At 44.1% G+C, this 20047-nt stretch overlaps 2 protein-coding genes across 2 annotated transcripts; one reads left to right on the top strand and one right to left on the bottom strand.

Annotated features, from left to right (window-relative positions):
- Nucleotides 1–4255: 4255 nt before the first annotated feature.
- Nucleotides 4256–5203, bottom strand: LOC117349596 (olfactory receptor 10A4-like). Its single transcript, XM_033923187.1, has one exon. It carries the CDS (start codon nucleotides 5201–5203, stop codon nucleotides 4256–4258), a length of 948 nt encoding a protein of 315 aa, XP_033779078.1.
- Nucleotides 5204–6344: 1141 nt separating this feature from the next.
- Nucleotides 6345–12882, top strand: LOC117349595 (olfactory receptor 5F1-like). Its single transcript, XM_033923186.1, has 2 exons — nucleotides 6345–6516; nucleotides 12062–12882. Exons 1-2 carry the CDS (start codon nucleotides 6345–6347, stop codon nucleotides 12880–12882), a joined length of 993 nt encoding a protein of 330 aa, XP_033779077.1.
- The last annotated feature ends 7165 nt before the right edge of the window (nucleotides 12883–20047 follow it).

Here is a 20047-nt window from a genome sequence, read left to right as displayed (position 1 = left end):
CTATGCTATGTTATAGGGCAGGGGTGTCCAACCTTTTGGCTTCCCTGGGCCGCATTGGCCGAAAAAAATGTTTCTGGGGCCGCACAAATGCGCAAACGCTGCAGCAAGACAGAGGAGGGAGCCGGCAAGATGGTAAACACCCGGGGGCAGCAGAGGAAAATGCTGCATCACCCTCGACCGGGGCAGCACAAAATATTTCACGGGGCCGCATGTGGCCCTCGGGCCGCAGGTTGGACACCCCTGTTATAGGGCCTAGCGCGGCTTTGTAAAAGGAGCCCTGAATCTAGTATATGTTGGTCAGCTCTGTGTTATGGAATCCTATTTTTTAAGGTGCTTGTATTCAGTTGTGGTTATTCCTCCTTGCTCTTTCAATTTTCCTAAAGTAGGGTCTGATTTACTAAAAATTTCTTTCCACCCTGCATCTTTGGGAGAAAATATTAGTACATCAAGCCCTAGGATGAAAGTTATTTTCCATGGCATTCCAAATGTCAAATCACATCACATTTTAGCTCATAGAAACCTAGTTTATGACTCAAGCCCTACCGTCTATGCATTTATACAATTTTAAACCTAGGCAACATACATGAGATAATTAAATTTTTTTGAAACAGACATATACCATTTCTCATTATAACTTCAAAATGTCCTCAGTCCCTCACCGAACACTTTTTTCCAATGTGACCAAAGTAATGTAATGTAATGTAATGTAATTTATTTCTTATATACCGCTACATCCGTTAGGTTCTAAGCGGTTTTCAGAAAATATACATTAAAATTATAAGTATGAGAGGTACTTAGAAGTTCCCTAACTGTCCCGAAGGCTCACAATCTAACTAAAGTACCAAGAGATCTGTAAGGGAGTGCAAAGTAAGAAAAGAGAAAAGATGAGAAAATTAACAATCTAACTGAACTGTGTACTTTGAAAGATAGAAGAGAAGAGATATAGAGGAGGAACTGTTGAAAAAAGAATTCTGGAGAATTTAAAAGATAGAAATAAAACAAAGTACCCACAATTTTTTTGCCAATTAATTATCCAGGTAGTCAGATACGACTGATATGGAATGATTAACTCAAAAATTGATATAAAATTGGTTGGAGATTCTTCCTTCTACGCTTGTTTGCTAGATTAGGGCATACCTGCCGTTCTGCATTCCTCTGTGTCATTCTTCATTTCTACTGCTTTCAAAATCTTCTTGAGAGGCTGGTTCAAGATATTTAAAGCTAAAGTGAAGAAAAACAATGACGCTCTTGCAACGACTCCTTGGGATTTGCACTTTGGTGAGTTCAATAATTTAAACAAGCAAAATGATCTTAGTTAATTAGAAATAATCACCACCTCTGAAGTCAAGGCTAATGTTTCAAGATTCATTTCTGAAAATGTCAGTGTAAATATTTGCAGCTTTAACTCTATCATAGGTGGCTCAAATGTAGCTACAGCTAGGAATAACTGACAAAATTAGACACGTCAAGTCATGAATTGAAGTTTACCGAATTTCAAATTGGAAAAAAGTTGAAGCATAAATATTAATGGTGTCAAGATTCAGCTGATGGCAGTCAGGGTTTTGCTGACCACAACTAGTGTTATTCCTAGATGCCATGTCCAGGCTTCTGCATTGAATCTTCAGTTTATGGAACAGTGATACTCAGAACTTAACCATCCATGTGTTCCCATATAAAAGCAGCATTTCTTCTCCCCCCCCCAACTGCCTGGTGAGGTGAGGTCAGCTTCCCTCCCTTCCACTCCCTCGCTGCCTTCTTGCCCACCTCCTGTAAGCAAACTGAACCCAGGCTGTGGGGCTTTAACTGCGCGTGCCGACTTCCCTCCTCCTCCAAAAGAGGAAGTTACATCATGAGGAGGAGGGAGGAGAAGGGAAGCCGGTGCGTGCAGTGTCAAAGCCCCGTGACCTGGGTTCAGTTCGCTTGCGGGCGAGAGATTAGCAAGGGAGTGGAAGAGAGGGAAGCTAACCTCACCTCATCATGCAGTCGGAGGCCCCCTGTCCTCTTTGTTCCCCCCTCCCCTAACGCCAGCCCTGAGGCCCCCCTGATATTTTCGTGCCCGAGGCACATACCTACTGGGCCTACCCTTTAATCCAGTCCTGCGAATAGATTTCATGCTAATTCATTGGGGAAATACTGAAAACCCAAATGGATTGCAACCCTTGAGGACTGACGTTAGCCAACCCTGATTTAAATGATTCAATGGATGTCTACATACGGAGATCATTGATCCTAGGAAGAAATAGTTAAGAGAGAGATGCCGTTGATATCTACGGAGATCATAGATATTGTACAGATACTGTATATAAAGTATAAGAGAGGTGTCAGCTCTGGAGGTGAATGACATTGGTACACTACAGTAAAAGATGGTTAAGAAATTGAATCCTGTCTTTCTGTCTCACAATGTTTCATCTGTCAAATTATCTGAAGGCATATCACATTAGCACCACAATATAATTATTTTGATTGTAAAGCTCTCTGGATAAGGAATTTGGCCATCTAAGTTAGAGCATAGGAGGGGGTTAAGCAGATGTTCTCACATTCATCCCTTGAGTTGTATCATCAGTAAAACAATAGCTCTTTAGAAATCTCTTATATCTTCATTCTTATATGTTCACATTTTTCTTGCAAAGCATATAATGTTGGCCAGACACTCTTATCTTTGATCACTATCTTCCAAATATTGTGAGTTCGAAAGGCTTTGTCAATCTCTATCTTTTTTGGAACTCTCCAATCTCTGCTTCTCACTCTTCTTGGTGTCCTCACTGTAGATTATTTTTAAACATCCCTCCTACCTCCGCTCACTGCTCTCTGAAGGTCATTGTACAAGACTCTATAGGTCCATGCTATTTACGTCCAGTCCTTAAGAGCCACCAATGCATCAGTTTCGAAGTATATCAGTAATAAATATGCATGAGAAGCATTTGTATGCATTGGAGGTACTAGGCATGCAGTTCTCGCTTATAAATATTCATTGCAGATATCCTGAAAAGCTGACCTCTTGGCAGCCCTTTAGGACCAGCAGTGAAGACCAAGGGGCTCATAATCGAAAGAGAAAAACATCCAAAAACCGGCCTAAGTCGGCACTTGGACGAACATTTCTCAAAAACGTCCAAGTGCCGATACTAAAAACGGGTTTTGGACGTATTTCTAAACGACCAAGGTCTACATAGTGCTGCTGAACGACCAAAGCTAAATGGGGCATTTTGGGAGGCGTGTCGAGGGCGGGAGTTGGGCGGAACGTGGGCCGGCTTAGACTTAGTCATACAGCATGTATAACCGAAATTTTTTACAACAGAACCTAGACGGAACTTGGACTTTGTGACTTAGACCATGTAAAACATGATTAAGTCACAAAAACCCACCTAAAGTCACCAGATAAGCACTGCAAACACATAAAACAGACTCCCCCATATACTATCCTAGTGATCACCAACCCCCCTACCCCAAGAAATGTTGCTTAAATAAATACAAAAAAAAAAAAGAGATGGAGACCCTATGATCCACAGAGAAAACAATCCACTGATAAAACCAAAAACTGTGGATACTGATGTTCTGAGATAAATTTATTACACACACTTACACTTAAAACCATAAAAATACAAATGCAATAGTCCAACCGGGCCCTACACGGTCCGTGTTTCGGTGAACACGCCTTCCTCAGGGGTCCTAGAGAGATTTGAGGAGAGAGTGATAATGAATAGTGGTAACCAAAAAAGGGGGTTAAAAGTGACTGTAGTGCCAACCTGAAAGCATGCATATGAGTATCTAACCTTGACCACTGAAGTTATATTGGTTGAAGTTAGAAGACCGTATGTACTTTAGACTGCTTGTGCTGGTTTATTTGTGTGTGCATGGTCTGGCTCCTGCAAATTTGGTGGGTATTATTCAGGCTTATGTCTCACTACCCATGTTACGTTCTATCCATCATGGTGACATGTTGGTGCCACCCGTAGGGGAATTGAGACTGAATACCTCATGTGTGAGCATGTTTTCCTGCAGGGGCCCCCAGGAATGGAATCGGCTACCGTTGTATATTAGAATGGAATGTAATTTTGATGTTTTTAAGAAGTTATTGAAGAGGCATCTATTCTGTAGCATGAAATATGAGTATTAAGGCATTTGTGATGGTGTAAGTGCTGGTCGTTTATTTGCTTATGTTTTTATATGTATTTTATGTACTTCTTTATTGTGTAGGTTTAAATTGTGAGTTGCCTTGGGAAAGGTGGGTTATGAATAAAACAGAAAAACCAAACTATTAGCTTTGCTCACTAAATAATTTCTTGCTAATCGTTTTTCTTAGGGCCCCCTTCATGTCTTTATTCCGCAGGCTATAAATCAAGGGGTTCAGCATGGGAATCATCACAGCATACATCAGGGCCAGGAGCCTTTCGCTTCCAGATGCAAACCTTATCTTTGGAAGAACATAAGCAAAAACACCAGTGCTATAGAACAGAACAACAGAGACCAGGTGGGAGGTGCAAGTGGAGAAGGCCTTGCTCCTCCCCTCTGTAGAGCTTATCCTCAGGATTGCGGAGAGGATGGGAATGTAGGAAGTAAGAATCAGAAAGAACGGGATAATTCCAACAAACAGGCTGTGCACAGAAACTCCGGTTTCAGCCACGTGCTTGTCTCCACAAGCCAACCTTACCATCACTGGAACGTCACAGAAGAAGTGGCTAATTCTCCTATTGCTACAGTACTTTAAGCTGGATACCAGAAAGGCCTGCCCGAGGGCCAGCAGCATGGCTCCAGTGCATGCACCAGCTGACAGCTGAATGCAGAGCTTGCCATTTACAATGATGGAGTAGTGCAAGGGGTTACAAACAGCCACATAACGATCAAATGCCATCACTGTGAGGCAATAACATTCTGAAGCGCCCAAGAATATGAAGAAGTAGAGCTGGGTGATACAGCCCCGGAAGGAGATGCTCCTGCCCTCCACCAGGAGGTCAAATAGCATCTTGGGGACAGTGACAGTGGTGTAGCAGATCTCCAGAAAGGAGAGGTTGCGGAGGAAAAAGTACATGGGAGTTTGGAGGGCGGAGCACATCAAGGTGAGAGCTATGATAAGGATATTCCCCAGCAGGGCGGCAGCATAGACATTCAAGAAAACCACAAAAAGCAGGAGCTGCAGGGATAAGGAGAGATCGGAGAACCCGAGAAAGCTGAAATTGACCACAGATGTCTGGTTTTCAAAGGCCATTTTGGCAACGGCATCTGGAATATCTGCCTGGCTGGAGATGGATCCTTTTATCACAATCAGTCTCTCTTTACAACAGGCTACTTTTTCACAATAACAACACGGTCAGTGGAATGAAATGAAAGCTTGTCCATGCAAGAACAAATTCATTTGCAGAATTCTCTGGATGCTTCAAGTCCTGCTAAGCAAACATTGCATAATAAAACCATTTTATTGTAAGAAGTGGGCACCAGTGACTAAAGCAGGCAGCTAGCACAATTATATAGTGTAAGATGCTTTTAGGGAAGATGCTATGTTGAATGTATTAGAGGCCCATGCAGACATCACACTGATGACATGTGCAGCATGAATACTGCACGGACAGCTGAAGAGCAGATCTTCATCAGAGCTACATGCAGGTATCACACCTATATATGCAAAGTAGAAATATCGCACAGACAACTGAAGAGCAAGGCTTTATCAGAGTTACATGCAGGCGTCTCACTGATACGTTTAAAGCATGAATACTGTACAGATAACGGAACAGTTAGTCTTTATCAGAGCTTTATCCATATGTTCACATTAATACATGTAAAGCATGAAAACAGCACAGACACCTGAAGAGCAAGTCATAGGAGGAGAGCATTAATAGCGGAATTGCAGCTTTAATGAGAAAAATAAAAGGAATAAAATTTAAAGAAGACTGATTAATACAGCTGAAAGGGGAACTGAAAGAGGCCTGGAATAGAGATGTCAATGTTTGAAAGTGAAGAGGGGGCTTGAAACTCAGATCTTTAAAGCAAAGGATACCGGAACACACCCTTATAGCACATGAAAGTAAGAAAGTGCCTCAATTTCCCAGTGGCATGTGAATGTCTAGAAGCCTTGACGCCCTCAGCAGTTATAAAGTATCCTGGTATGAGCTAGGGAGATCCTATGATATTGTTATACAAGGCAGTGCACCCACTGGGTGTCATCTGGCAGATACTTTCCAGATGTGCAGAATATGTCACCTATTATGTACAACTTTAATTGGTCCAAAAAAGTGTCAGGTGATCATGCCACATTAATATGCTTCTTCTAAGACTTTTCCGTCCCTTTTCCTCTCCCAGTTCAGGTGGTTGAGATGGTTAGGTAGCTGGGTAATAGGCTGCAGAGATCGTGGATGGATCGTGGATCATGGAGGAAAAGCCAGTGGAGGAATCTTTGTTTTGCAACCACCGCTTCCTTGTCTTTTGCCCACACTTTGAAGATCCTCTGGAACAAGAAGACACTTCATAATTTTGCAACTGAGAAGCAAACAGAAGTTGAATTGGAAACAGGAAAGATCTGGAATGGTTGGAAAGATCTACCTAGTTTCTAGAGGGAGACTTCAAGCTGGTCTTTGAGCTAATAATAGCTTCCAAGATATCTGTTGCATTGATTGTCCCTGAACGGATCTGGAGAACTAATACCAATATTCAGGCTTGCGTAGGGTTACCATATGGCTCCAGAATAAAGAGGATGGATTGAGACATCCGGGTTTTACTTCCATTGAAAGCAATGGAAGTGAAACCCAGATGTCTCAAACCGTCCCCTTTTTTCTGGAGCCATATGGTAACCCTAGCGCTTGCGGTCAGTCTATTGCAAAAACCAAGACCAGACTTAAAGTCTCTGTCAAGGAACTATGATCTTCAGCTCTGGCTCTGGTGCATGATACATTACAAATGAGTAATACAAAGAAGTCAGATCTACAATGGTCCAGTCTCCAAAGAATAAAGAAGTGACCTATAAGTACATTCACTCTGTAGCCTCTCTATTTCTTTCCTCATTTTTCTCCACCTATGCTTCCCCCGTGAACTCCATTCATCGGGCAAGTCCCTTCTATCAGTACCCTTCTCCTGCACTGCCAACTGTAGACTCTGTCCCTTCTATCTTGCTGCGCCATCTGCCCGGAACAAACTGCCTGAGTCATTACGTTAAAAGTTAAAAGCCCACTTTTTCGATGCTGCTTCAACTCCTAACTCCCAGTCACCGTACAATTACCTATGTCCCATCCTATCATTCTCTCTGCAAGAAACTCCCCAGCCCTTATTGTCCTGTCTGTCCAAATTAGATTTTAAGCTCTTCTGAGCAGGAACTGTCTATTGCATGTTAAATGTACAGTGTCGTGTATGCCTTTCAGCACTATAGAAATCATAAATAGTAGTAATAGTATATGATGATCGATTTCCTGCATTCTTAGATCATATTGTTATTGGGGGGGGTTTAAAGTCTTTGCTATGTTGACAACTTATACTAATCCCTGGTTCTGTCACCAACTCTCAGGTGACCTTGTGAGGTTAAAAGATCTGGTCCCCTTACTGTCCCCAGCACAGGAACTGAGTGATACGAGGACAAATATTTAGTTGCATCACGTCTCAGCAGTGCTGCTGTTGATTAGCTAACCCTTGCCACAGACCCTCAATAAGAAATCCTCTATGCTTTTCATCAAGACAATACAGATAAAATTAACTCAGGATGGTGTTAAGAACATAAGAATTGCCGCTGCTGGGTCAGACCAGTGGTCCATCGTGCCCTTAGGTCAAAGACCAGTGCCCTAAATGAGACTAGCCTTACCTGCGTACGTTCTGTTTCAGCAGGAACTTGTCTAACTTTATCTTGAATCCTGGAGGGTGTTTTCCCCTATAACAGCCTCTGGAAGAATGTTAACTCTCTGGGTGAAGAAGAACTTCCTTACGTTTGTACGGAATCTATTCCCTTTTAACTTTAGAGAGTGCCCTCTTGTTCTCTCTGCCTTGGAGAGGGTGAACAACCTGTCTATTCCCTTCATTATCTTGAATGTTTCGATCATGTCCCCTCTCAGTCTCCTCCTTTCAAGGGAGAAGAGGCCCAGTTTCTCTAATCTACATTACATTAGGGACTTCTATTCTGCCTATACCTTGCAGTTTAAGGCGGATTGCAAAAGAGCTAACTGGACATTTCCAGTGAAGTTACAACAGTTTTGGGGGGGTTTTTGTTTTTTTTTTGTTACAAGGGAAGAGAGGTACCTGGATTAATTCTGGAAGAACTTGCAAATTGGATATTAAATTGACGTTACGTTACTGTGTGATATAACAAATAGATTACAGTTAGAGTACAAATAAGATTACGTTACATTTCAGGGATCTGAATACTTGGTTGGTGTTTTGGGGAGGAAGAGATTATTTAAGTGGATTATTTAATCTCTCACTGTACGGCAACTCCTCCAGCCCCTTAACCATTTTAGTCGCTCTTCTCTGGACCCTTTTGAGTAGTACTGTGTCCTGCTTCATCTACGGCGACCAGTGCTGGACGCAGTATTCCAGGTGAGGGCGTACCATGGCCCGTACCTTCTCCGATCTGTTCGTGATCCCCTTCTTAATCATTCCTAGCATTCTGTTTGCCCTTTTCGCCGCCGCCCAAACACACTACTGAATTTCAGGTTAGACTGCAAATGACAGAGATTGGTGGCACCCTGCAGACCTGGACATAAGTTGTCTTTGTAGACTATACGCCAACCAGCAGCAGGAGGGAGTGGACATCCCTCCTGCCAGGGGTGTCAGGGGGTTGTAGGAGGGTTGGGTCCCTCCATCCTGCTGTCCTTCAATTCAGGGGTCTTTTTTAAAATTTGTGGGTGGGGGGAGGATCTGAGCTGTCAAGCCTTACTTTCCTGTCAGTGTCTGAGCCAATCAGCGCTCAGGCACTGACCAGAAAGTAAGGCTATAACAGCTTAGACCCTGTCAGAAAATTTGCCCACAAATGTGGCACAAGGTTAGGGAATCACCCGGCGATGATAGGGAATTACCTGGAGTGCTCCTTTAAATATTAATGAATCCATTTTACTACCATTTTAATATTAATGACCTCATTGTACTACATTTGCATGACAGAGTCGGAGATTACTGGGAAGCTCGAAAAAGGCCGTTCTGATAATCGACCGGTAAAATACTGGCATCAAGTCGCTAGGACTTGAGCACGAGTCAATGGCACCTAAGAAGAAGAAAATACTGTCACGCTAAACCAGCTGGAACTGGGTTAGTGACCATCATTAAGGGCATGATAAGTTTTGAGAATCTAGCCCCTAGCCCTTAGTCTAAAAGATGTCATTTTCTCTACTCCAAACTATGACCCTTCGGAAAGTAGACTACAACATCTTTCTACATAGCTCATCCAGATTTTCACACAGTTTCTCTGGAAAAGCAGAGACTTAGAGGGGACATGATAGAAACTTACAAGATCATGAAGGGTATAGAGAAGGTAGAGAGGGACAGATTCTTCAGACTGGCGGGGGCAACAAGAACAAGAGGGCACTCAAAAAAATTGAAGTGAGACAGATTCAGAACAAATGCTAGGAAGTTCTTCTTCACTCAGAGGGTGGTGGATACCTGGAATGTGCTTCCAGAGGAGGTGGTAAAGAGTACGATTTGGGGTTTCAAAAAGAGATTGGAAGGGTAACTGAAGGAAAAGGGGATTGAAGGGTATAATTAGAGGGGTACTGGGCATGATGGACCACTGGTCTGACTCAGCAGTGGCAATTCTTATGTTCTATGTTCTTATAAATAAAATGTCTTAGTAAAGGATCACTTACAGGTCATTGACCTGGGGGGCTGCCGTGGGAGGGGGACTGCTGGGCACGATGGACCTATGGTTTGACTCAGCAGAGGCGATGCTTATGTTCTTATGTTCCATCCCCTCAAATACGACATGGAAAGTAGAATCAAAAAGTTTTGTGCCTGGAGAACCTCGGTACAGAAAGATCTAGGGAGACATGTTACCTATCCCCAGCATGTCTATAAAATCGGAAGTGATAGTTCACTTACCTTTCAGCAAAATTCGCCTCCTCCTCTTTAGCTAAACAAAGGAATGGGGAATGCTCTGTATATATAGCTTCTCCAATCACTTAAGGTTAGGTTCATGGAGATGTTTTTTGAAGGTGCTAGAAGGATCGTAAGTAAATTAAGCATCTGTCCAACTGCTTACAAAGAAGGGGAATAATTTATTCATTCATACAGTGGTTCTACCCATGTAGTAACTTGGGGAGAGAAGGTGAATCTCTTCGTAAAGGCGGTTAATAAATCTGAATAAATAAACCCTATACCCCATAGCCCTACATCACAAGAGTAATTTCTTCCTTGATTGCTCGCTGTACGAGATTGTTGCATCATAAGAGGCAGTATCCCCAAAGTCATTTGTGATTATCGAAGGTAAGCTCATTACCAACGTCCAGTGAGGAATGTAAACAATTCCCTGTGAAATAACACACACAGACACAGGTACTCATAGGCTAATACTCTAGTGAATGTGATTTATTAAGCATTGATCTAGTTTGAACAAGCCTTTTAATAGGAAAATCACCAAACACCACGTAACACAAAAATCACTGACCAAGAGAGGTCCGTTTATTCAGGGGTGCTAACCGATTTAGCACACGTTAAATGCTAAGATGCCCATAGAAATATAATGGATATCGTAGCATTTAGTGCACACTAATCTCTAGCGTGCGCTAAATCAGTTAGCGCATCTGAATAAAAGGACCCCTTAGTTCCAGTGTCCTACACAGATCGACTCTAGCACCTCCCCCTTTTTCAATATTTTTCGAGCGCCTCTCCTAACTATTTTACAATCTCTTGATTTCACTTCCTACATTTACAAAGATGATATTCAGGTTCTTTGTACATTGGACCTCACTGATATATCACATATCACATCCATAAATGCCAAATTAGAACATATGACCACCTGGCTAGCTAATAACAGTCTAATATTAAATCCTGACAAATCAAAAACACTTCTATTTTCCAGAACTCCAAATATTAGACTTATTTTGTCGATTATGCTCAGTTCAATCAATGTTCCTCTAACAACTTCCACTAAAATACTAGGTGCAATTCTCTAGCCAACCCTATCCTTTACTACCCAGATCTCGACCTTTTTTCAAAAATCATTTTACAAACTTAGATTTATCCATTCTTTTCATAATATTCTTGAATTTTCAACTCACAATGTTCTGATTCTCACATTAGTTATCTGCAGCACTGATTACTGTAACTCGCTCTATAATACCGCTAAAACTTATTACCAGTCATCATGATCATGTAACACCTCTCTTAAAATCAACACACTGGCTTCCAATCCCACATCATATCACGTAAAAAATTTTACTATTGGTCTTCAAGATACGCTCGTCAGAATCGCCATCTTATCTCTTCAGACATCCGACACCCTATTGCCCCTCCCACTCTCATAGAACTGCAGACCAAAACTTCATTCTTATTCCTAACGTGTTTCCCCCCAAATAAGAAAGTGTCTTATATTCATTTGAGGCCCAAAAAAGGCACTAGGTCTTATTTTCGGGGTATGCACATGATCATCTCTCCCTCCCTTTCCTTCATCCCAATTCTTGCTCTTTCCTTTCTCTCCCCCACATGTTCAGCATCTTTCCTCCCATCCCCCTGTGCAGCAGAAGTTTGCCTAGCTTCCATCCTTCCCTCCCTCCCATCACTCGTGCAGCATAACCCTTGCCCAGCTTCTATCCTTCCCTCCCTCCCATCCCTTGTGCAGCAGAACCCTTGAGCACCCTCCCCCCGCTCCCACCGCACAGCCGAACCCCTGCTGACCCTCTATCCTTCCCTCCCCACCGACTGCAAGCAAGCCCTACCTTCAATCGGGATTCGCCAGCAACTCTTCAACCCAGCCAGCAACTCTTCAACCAGCCCCCCCCCCCAACCATGCAAACAAACCTCTGCTGACCCTCCATCCTTCCCTTCCTGCCAACCGCGAGCGAGCCCTACCTTCAGCCAAAGAAGCATTGGGCCAGCAGCACTCTAAACAGGAGAGGATATGGTATATAAATTTAAGGTTTAGTTTAGTTTAAAATTAAAGGAAGTTCATTCATCATTATCCTCACTACAGTGAACCCCCATCTCAATTCTCCTATGTACTTCTTTCTTCAGAACCTCTCATTCCTGGAGATGTGTTACACCTCTGTCACCACCCCCAGATTGTTGATGGACCTTTTCAATAAGGACAGAAGCATCTCCTTCCCTTGTTGTGCCCTACAACTCTACTTCTTCATTTTTCTTGGCTCCACAGAATGTTTTTTCTTTGCTGTCATGGCTTATGATCGCTATGCAGCCATTGCTCACCCACTACAGTACACAATGCTTATAAGTAGGAGGAGGTGTCTGCAGTTGGCCATTGGAGCCTGGGTTGGCGGCATCTTCTTGGCTTTGGGGCAGGCTGTATTAATATCCAGCCTTCCCTACTGCAGATCCCACATCATCAACCACTTCTTCTGCGATGTGCCCCCCTTGGTAAAGCTGGCTTGTGGGGACAAATACTTGGTGGAAATTGAGATCTCTTTATACAGTGCAGTGGTGGTGATGGTACCATTTGTTCTGGTCCTCCTCTCTTATGTCTTCATCTTGAATGCCATCTTGAAGATTCGCTCCTCACAAGGCCAGCGCAAAGCATTTTCCACTTGTGCCTCACACCTGACCTCCGTCTTCCTGTTCTACGTGCCTGCAATTTGTGTTTATGTTACACCCAAATCAAAATATTCCCTGAACAGTGACAGGTTATTGGCTTTATTCTATGCTGTGATCATTCCAATGTTGAACCCTTTGATCTACAGTCTGAGGAACAATGAGGTAAAGAAAGCCTTAAGGAACAGAATGAAGAGGCAGTTGTGTCTACAAAGATAGCAGGGGGATGGTGGTTTGTACCATATTTTCACAGACTTTTGTGATTATAAAAAATACTTCTTAGTGTTCTGCATTGATCTTCTGTTATCCTCAACTTTTTCATGGAATGAACAAGCAAGAAATGCTCATCTGAGGACCATAAATATCTTAGAGAAGAATACTGTATATAATCCATCTCTCCCTCAAGTAAGCTAGACCTCTTATTGACTAAGTGAAACACATCCAGAAAGTCTTAAATTTGTTGAGGTATAAATGATACAGCTCAGTCCAATTACAAGGTGAAATCTGTGGGAAGAGCGCCCATCGCAGTAAAGTGGATTGTACAGTATTTCTGAGGCTATAGAGTTCTTTAATTGTCAAACACAGAAATCCTGAATGCATTCACCAGGCGTAATCCCAGGATGCTTTCCAGCTGTCTCAGAGTCAGGAATGCTGTCAAATCATTTGTGCTAACTGAATTTTATGGATAAGGAGCAAGGACTGGTTCATGTTGGTGTCATTGTAACTCTTCTGTAATAAACCGAGATGCGACTCACGTTTATATCAGATGTACGAAGTCAAATACTAAGCCAGGGATTAGAGCTGAAGCACAGAGAGATCAAGTGATTCCTCCAGGGCACTCATAGCCCCACCAAAATACAGGAATGTCGCTTTTTCTAGATAGTTCTCCTGTAGCTGTCCAGAGTTTAAAGCTGATTGTGATGTAGACAGGATGGCTTCAGACAAAACCACTATGAAATCAACTACTATGGCTCTCATCTGGTCCATAGAAACAAAAGTGGCATGGGGTGGGCTCATAATCTAAGTTTGTACTTGAGGCAATGAAGAGTTAAACAACTTGCCCCAGGTTACAACATGCAGTAGTGGGGTTTGAACTAGTCTGTCCTGATTCTCAACCTGACGTTCTTTCAATTTGCGAAGGGCCTCGAAGGGTCGAGCAAAGACAGCCAAAGACTCCAGAACACCAGTTAACTACACATCAGGAGCCACTCCCAAATCACTGAGGTTGCAGGAATGGAGGCTACAGGAACCCAGGGGAGCTACCCAGTTTTCTGCGTCGAGTGTCATATGTATGACTACCTCCCCTCCGGGAGACAGGCATACATATGCAATCGATGTCAGGAACTGGATAGCCTGAAGAAGGAGGTCAGGAGACTGCGGGTTCGAGTACAAGAACTGGAGGGACTGTGCACCATGGAAGAACAGTGTTGGACTACCGAGGTCACTACCAGAGAGAGCCACATCGCGGAACAAGTTAGGGAGCTCGAAAAATTCATTGAGGAGGCCTGCTGGAGGATGGCGGCACAGGACCACCAACACACCAGGAGAGAACCGACAGTTGGACGACAGGATCCACCAGACACCATGGAACTAGGACCTTGCGGAGGACCTGGGCAAGCAGAGGAGGAGGAGATCCATCAGAGTCAGGAGAAAGGACTAGCAGATCGCGCAGATGATTCAGACCTGAGACCGGGGGCGGAGACACAGCAGAGCCCAGAGAACGGACAAATGGACTTCACATATGACACAGATCTGAGACCAGAGAGGCAGTTGAAGAAGGGGAGATCGGCTATCGTGGTTGGGGACTCAATCCTGAGAGGAGTAGAAAGTCATATAGCCGGAGGGAGAGAGGACAGACTGGTAACATGTCTCCCGGGGGCAAGAACAAAGGACATCATCGACAATATCGAGAGGATCCTGGAGGGAGCCGAGACGGAGGAGACAGCAGTAGTGATCCACATCGGAACCAACGACATCAGCAGGAGAAACTTCAACAGGACTACACTAACTGACCAGTACAGGACCCTGGGGAGGAAACTGAGACTAAGGACAAGGAAGATAGCCTTCTCAGAGATCCTGCCAGTACCGAGAGCGGACACAAAAAGACAGAGCGAACTACAATCAATTAACGTTTGGCTGAGGAGATGGTGCGAGGAGGAGGGTTTCCACTTTGTTAGGAACTGGACTACTTTCTTGGGGAAGAACAAGCTCTACAGACGAGATGGACTGCACCTTAGCACAGATGGGACGAGGATGCTGGCACGCAACGTCCAGAACGTCATAGACTTGGCTTTAAACTGAGGAGAAGGGGAAAGCCGATAGTCGACCTGACCTTGACACATCGGACATCAGTACCTGACAAGGATACTGAACTGGGACATTGTAAAGGAGGACTCGGGACTGAGCGTCTATGTTTTGAAAAGGGACCTAAAGATGCTTTGCAGGGATCGAGAGTACAAATGGACCTGGTAAGCGGCACCAATACAGAACAACAGGAACCAGAGGGACAAAGACATTGTGTAAAAGAGCCCAGGACTGAGTGGGAATTAGGAGAGCAGGAGATGCAAGGGAAGCAGGCAGAGGACGTCACACACACACAGCAGGAGGAGGAAGAAGCTCAGGGGCTGGTAAACCATGAAGAAAACCGCAAGTGTACCAAAGCACGAGGGAAACAAAATGAGAGGACAAAAAACAGGGTCTTAAACTGCCTATTCACAAATGCTAGGAGCCTGAGGGCCAAAATGGGAGAACTGGAAATCACTGCCAGCAATAAGGACCTAGACATAATTGGAGTCACAGAAACGTGGTGGACTGAGGAAAATCAATGGGATGTGGCCATACCAGGGTACAAACTGTACAGGAGAGACAGGACACATAAAAAGGGTGGAGGAATAGCGCTGTACATAAAAGACTCCATACCATCAGCCAAGATGGAAACAACAGTACGGGCGGATGGCTTGGAATCACTATGGGTTAAACTACAGGGAGGAGCAGGGGCAGACATTAAATTGGGTCTGTACTACCGCCCACCTGGACAACCGGAAGAAATCGACCAGGAGCTGGAAGCTGAACTGAGGCAGGTATGCAAAAGCGGAAGTGTGGTGGTGATGGGGGACTTCAACTATCCTGGGATAGACTGGAGTATTGGGCACTCAAACTGCGCAAGAGAGACCAAATTCATAGAGGTCACGAGGGACTGTTTCATGGAGCAACTGGTCACGAAACCAACACGGGGCGATGCCACTCTTGACCTAATCTTCAACGGCCTAGGAGGGCCAGCAAAGGAGGTGGCGGTATTACCCCCGCTAGGTAACAGCGATCACAACACGATCCAGTGCAGGCTTGAAATTGGATCATCAAAGGGGAAAAGAACCACAACGACGGCACTCAATTTCAAAAAAGGAAATTATGATGCCATGAGGAAAATAGTGGGAAAGAAACTCAAAGGCAACATAGGGAAGACGGAATCCGTAGAACAAGCCTGGACCTTACTCAAGGAGACTATGCACGAAGCGCAAAACCTATGCATCCCCAAGTTCAGAAAAGGGTGCAAAAAAAATAGAACGAAAAATCCAGTGTGGATAACAAATGCAGTGAAGAAGGCAATAAGCGACAAGAAGGCATCGTTCAGGAAATGGAAAAAAGACCAAACAGAGGAGAACCAAAGAGTGCACAAACAACACCAGAAGGAGTGTCACCGAGTGGTTAGAAAAGCAAAAAGAGAATACGAAGAGAGACTTGCAGAGGAAGCAACAAACTTCAAGTCGTTCTTCAGATACGTCAAGGGGAAGCAACCGACGAGGGAAGAAGTGGGACCATTGGACGATGGTGACAGAAAGGGAGTAGTAAAAGAAGAGAAAGAGATAGCTGACAGGTTAAATGAGTTCTTCACGTCAGTCTTCACAATGGAAAATATAACCAACATTCCGGAACCCGAGGAGATCGTAATAAGAGACCAAGATGATAAGCTGGTCGATTTAGAAATAAGCCAAGAGGATGTACTTAAGCAGATTGACAGACTAAAGAACGACAAATCGCCAGGTCCGGACGGCATTCACCCAAGGGTACTCAAGGAGCTAAAAAACGAAATAGCGGAGCCATTTCGACAGATATGCAACCTATCTTTAAAAACCGGTGAGATCCCAGAGGATTGGAAAATAGCAAATGTCACGCCCATCTTCAAGAAGGGCGCAAGAGGAGACCCGGGAAACTACAGGCCGGTAAGCCTGACCTCAGTCCCGGGAAAGATGATGGAGGCACTGATCAAAGACAGCATCTGTGAGCACATCGAAAAAAATGGGCAGCTAAAACCGAGTCAACACGGCTTCTGCAAGGGTAGGTCATGCCTCACTAACTTATTGTACTTCTTTGAGGGGGTGAGCAGTCAGGTGGATAAAGGGGAATCTATAGACATCATTTACCTTGACTTCCAAAAAGCCTTCGACAAGGTGCCACACGAGAGACTGCTTAAAAAGATATGGAACCACGGGGTACAAGGGGAGGTCCACCGATGGATCAAGGTCTGGCTGGCAAACAGGAAGCAGAGGGTTGGCGTAAAGGGCCACTACTCAGACTGGAAAGGGGTCACGAGCGGAGTTCCGCAGGGGTCGGTGCTGGGACCGCTCCTGTTCAATATCTACATAAACGACCTAGAGGCGGGAATCAAGTGTGAGGTCATTAAATTTGCAGATGACACCAAACTATGCAGCAGGGCTCAAACCAGGGAAGACTGCGAAGATCTTCAAAAGGATCTAACACAGCTGGAAAAGTGGGCCGAAAAATGGCAGATGAGCTTCAACGTGGGGAAATGCAAGGTCATGCACGTGGGGAAAAAGAACCCGATGTTCACATACAAAATGGGAGGAACATCACTAGGGGTCAGCAACCTGGAGAGAGACCTGGGAGTGATGGTAGATGAAACACTGAAGGCATCAGCACAATGCGCCACGGCCTCAAGGAAAGCAAACAGAATGTTGGGTATCATTAAGAAGGGTATTACAACCAGGACGAAAGAAGTCATCATGCCGCTATATCGTGCAATGGTGCGGCCGCACCTGGAGTACTGCGTCCAGTACTGGTCGCCGTACCTCAAGAAAGACATGGCGGTACTTGAGGGAGTACAAAGAAGAGCAACTAGACTGATAAAGGGAATGGAAAAACTTCCATATACCGAAAGATTGAAGCAGTTGGGACTTTTCTCCCTGGAGAAGCGAAGACTTAGAGGAGACATGATAGAAGCCTTCAAGATCCTGAGGGGCATGGAAAAGGTAGACAGGGACAGATTTTTCAGATTAAGGGGCGCCACAAGTACAGGGGGGCACTCGGAGAAATTGAAAGGGGACAGGTTTAGAACAAACGCTAGGAGGTTCTTTTTCACTCAGAGGGTGGTGGATACGTGGAACGCGCTTCCAGAGGCTGTTGTAGACAAGAAAACATTAAATGGTTTCAAAGAAGGTTTGGATAGATTCCTAGAAGAAAAAGGGATTGAGGGGTATAGATAGGTATAGACCATTGCTCAGGAAATGGGCCTGATGGGCCGCCGCGGGAGCGGACCGCTGAGCAGGATGGACCTAGGGTCTGCCTCAGCGGAGGCAACTTCTTATGTTCTTATGTTCTTATGTACGTGATTTAATTTTTTTTTTTTACAATGTACACGTTGTCAACAGGAAAAACAATCAAACAGAAAAGGCAAGGGAGGCGTCTTTCCAACCAACGATCAAGTCTTTATTTAAATCAACAAGGATCCCAGTTTTGGGTGTATAGAGGATGTCTTCCTCAGGGGACACTATTGGGAATATACAGTACTACTACTATGAATTATTTCTATAGCGCTACCAGACGCATGCAGCAGTGCATAGAGACACAAAGAGGAAGAAAACAGTCCCTGCTCGAAAGAGCTTACAATCTAAACAGCTAAGACCGAGGAACAGGATGTCATGGATACAGTTAAGGGGAATGGATAATCAGCAGGCTGGTTGGAGGATAGAGGAGCAGGGTTAAGGATTGAAGGCTATATCAAAAAGGTGGGTTTTCAGTCTGCTTTTAAACAAGGGAAGGGGCCTGACGGACAAACTCGAGTAGTTTATTCCAGGCATAGGGGGAAGCTAGATGAAAGGAACAAAGTCTAGAATTGGCAGTGGAGGAGAAGGGTAAAGTTACACAGCACATAAAGAAGAATGTTTAAAATAAATTGAACAGAAAATGTATATATGTCAAGACACAAGTATATAAAAAACAACATACAGTATGTAAGCATGAAATAAATTGAACAAATATTAATACTATATATATCTGTTTAAAATAAACAATGAACTGATAATGTGATGAATAATTAAACTAAAAAAACATTAAAACAGCATATAAAAGCATAAAATGGATCAAACAAAACCCATATATATATATATATATATATATGCAAAAAACTAATGATATGAAAATTATTAAATGTGAAGGACAGTTTCCAAGTTTCTATTCACTCTTTTCCCTCACTCCCCGCTCCTGGGTGATAGTTGAGAGATTTTCACCTTGACTCGAAGAAGATAGCAAGAGTACCAAAGAACCTGAAGTACTTCAAAGCTGCCACAAGAGTGGAGACCTCTAACACAGGCAGGAATGAATGGGTATTGCTCTTGCCCATTTTCCACTGGATCATCAGGAATTCATCAAGGTACCTAGGGGTGGGGGAGGGAGCCTAGGTCTAACTCGATTTATCTTCTGGAAGGTGGGTGAGAGAAGAGATGAGGTCTGAGGGATCCATTCCAGGGGCATTGGAGGGAAGATCGGGACATGGATGATTGGTTTCCGGGCAATACTTTTTTTGTATGTGTCCCTGCTGATATTCAGATGGGATCCACATAAGTGTCTTATGGGAGTCCCAAATGCATATTGGCCAGGACTTACATAAGCTCCAGCAACCAGGAATATGTGAATTAGCCTCAAATATTCAGTGGGAGGAAGGGAGAAGGAATCCTATGTGTGTGTGTATGTGTGTGTGTGTGGGGGGGGGGGGGAATTCATGTTCCTCTGTAGGGTGGGATGAGAGATCCTGAGGTGAGAGTCGTGATGTACTACCAGGGTGGTCAGAGGAAGAATGGGAGATCAGAGTGAGATTTGGGATAGTCTGGGAGATATTGGAATAGAGAAGGTCTGGAGAGGTCAAATGTATATATGTGGACAGTGGTGTGGTAAGGGTGAGAGGCACCTAGGGCAGAGGCACCCCTTCTCCTCTCTCGCCTCCCTCCCTCCCCCCACTGCTTCCCCAATCCCCCCTACTGCGTGTACACTCCTTCTCTTTCCCCAGGCCTCTAGTTGTTCACAGCCGCAAGTAACAACTTCAACATGCTCCTCGCGACTCCAGAAGCTCTCCCTCGGACATCACTTCCTG

Source organism: Geotrypetes seraphini, chromosome 16 (assembly GCF_902459505.1).
Source record: "Geotrypetes seraphini chromosome 16, aGeoSer1.1, whole genome shotgun sequence".
Classification (NCBI taxonomy): Eukaryota; Metazoa; Chordata; class Amphibia; order Gymnophiona; family Dermophiidae; genus Geotrypetes; species Geotrypetes seraphini.
The sequence above is the reverse complement of the archived record's forward strand: the minus strand, read 5'-3'. Positions and strand labels throughout refer to the sequence as shown.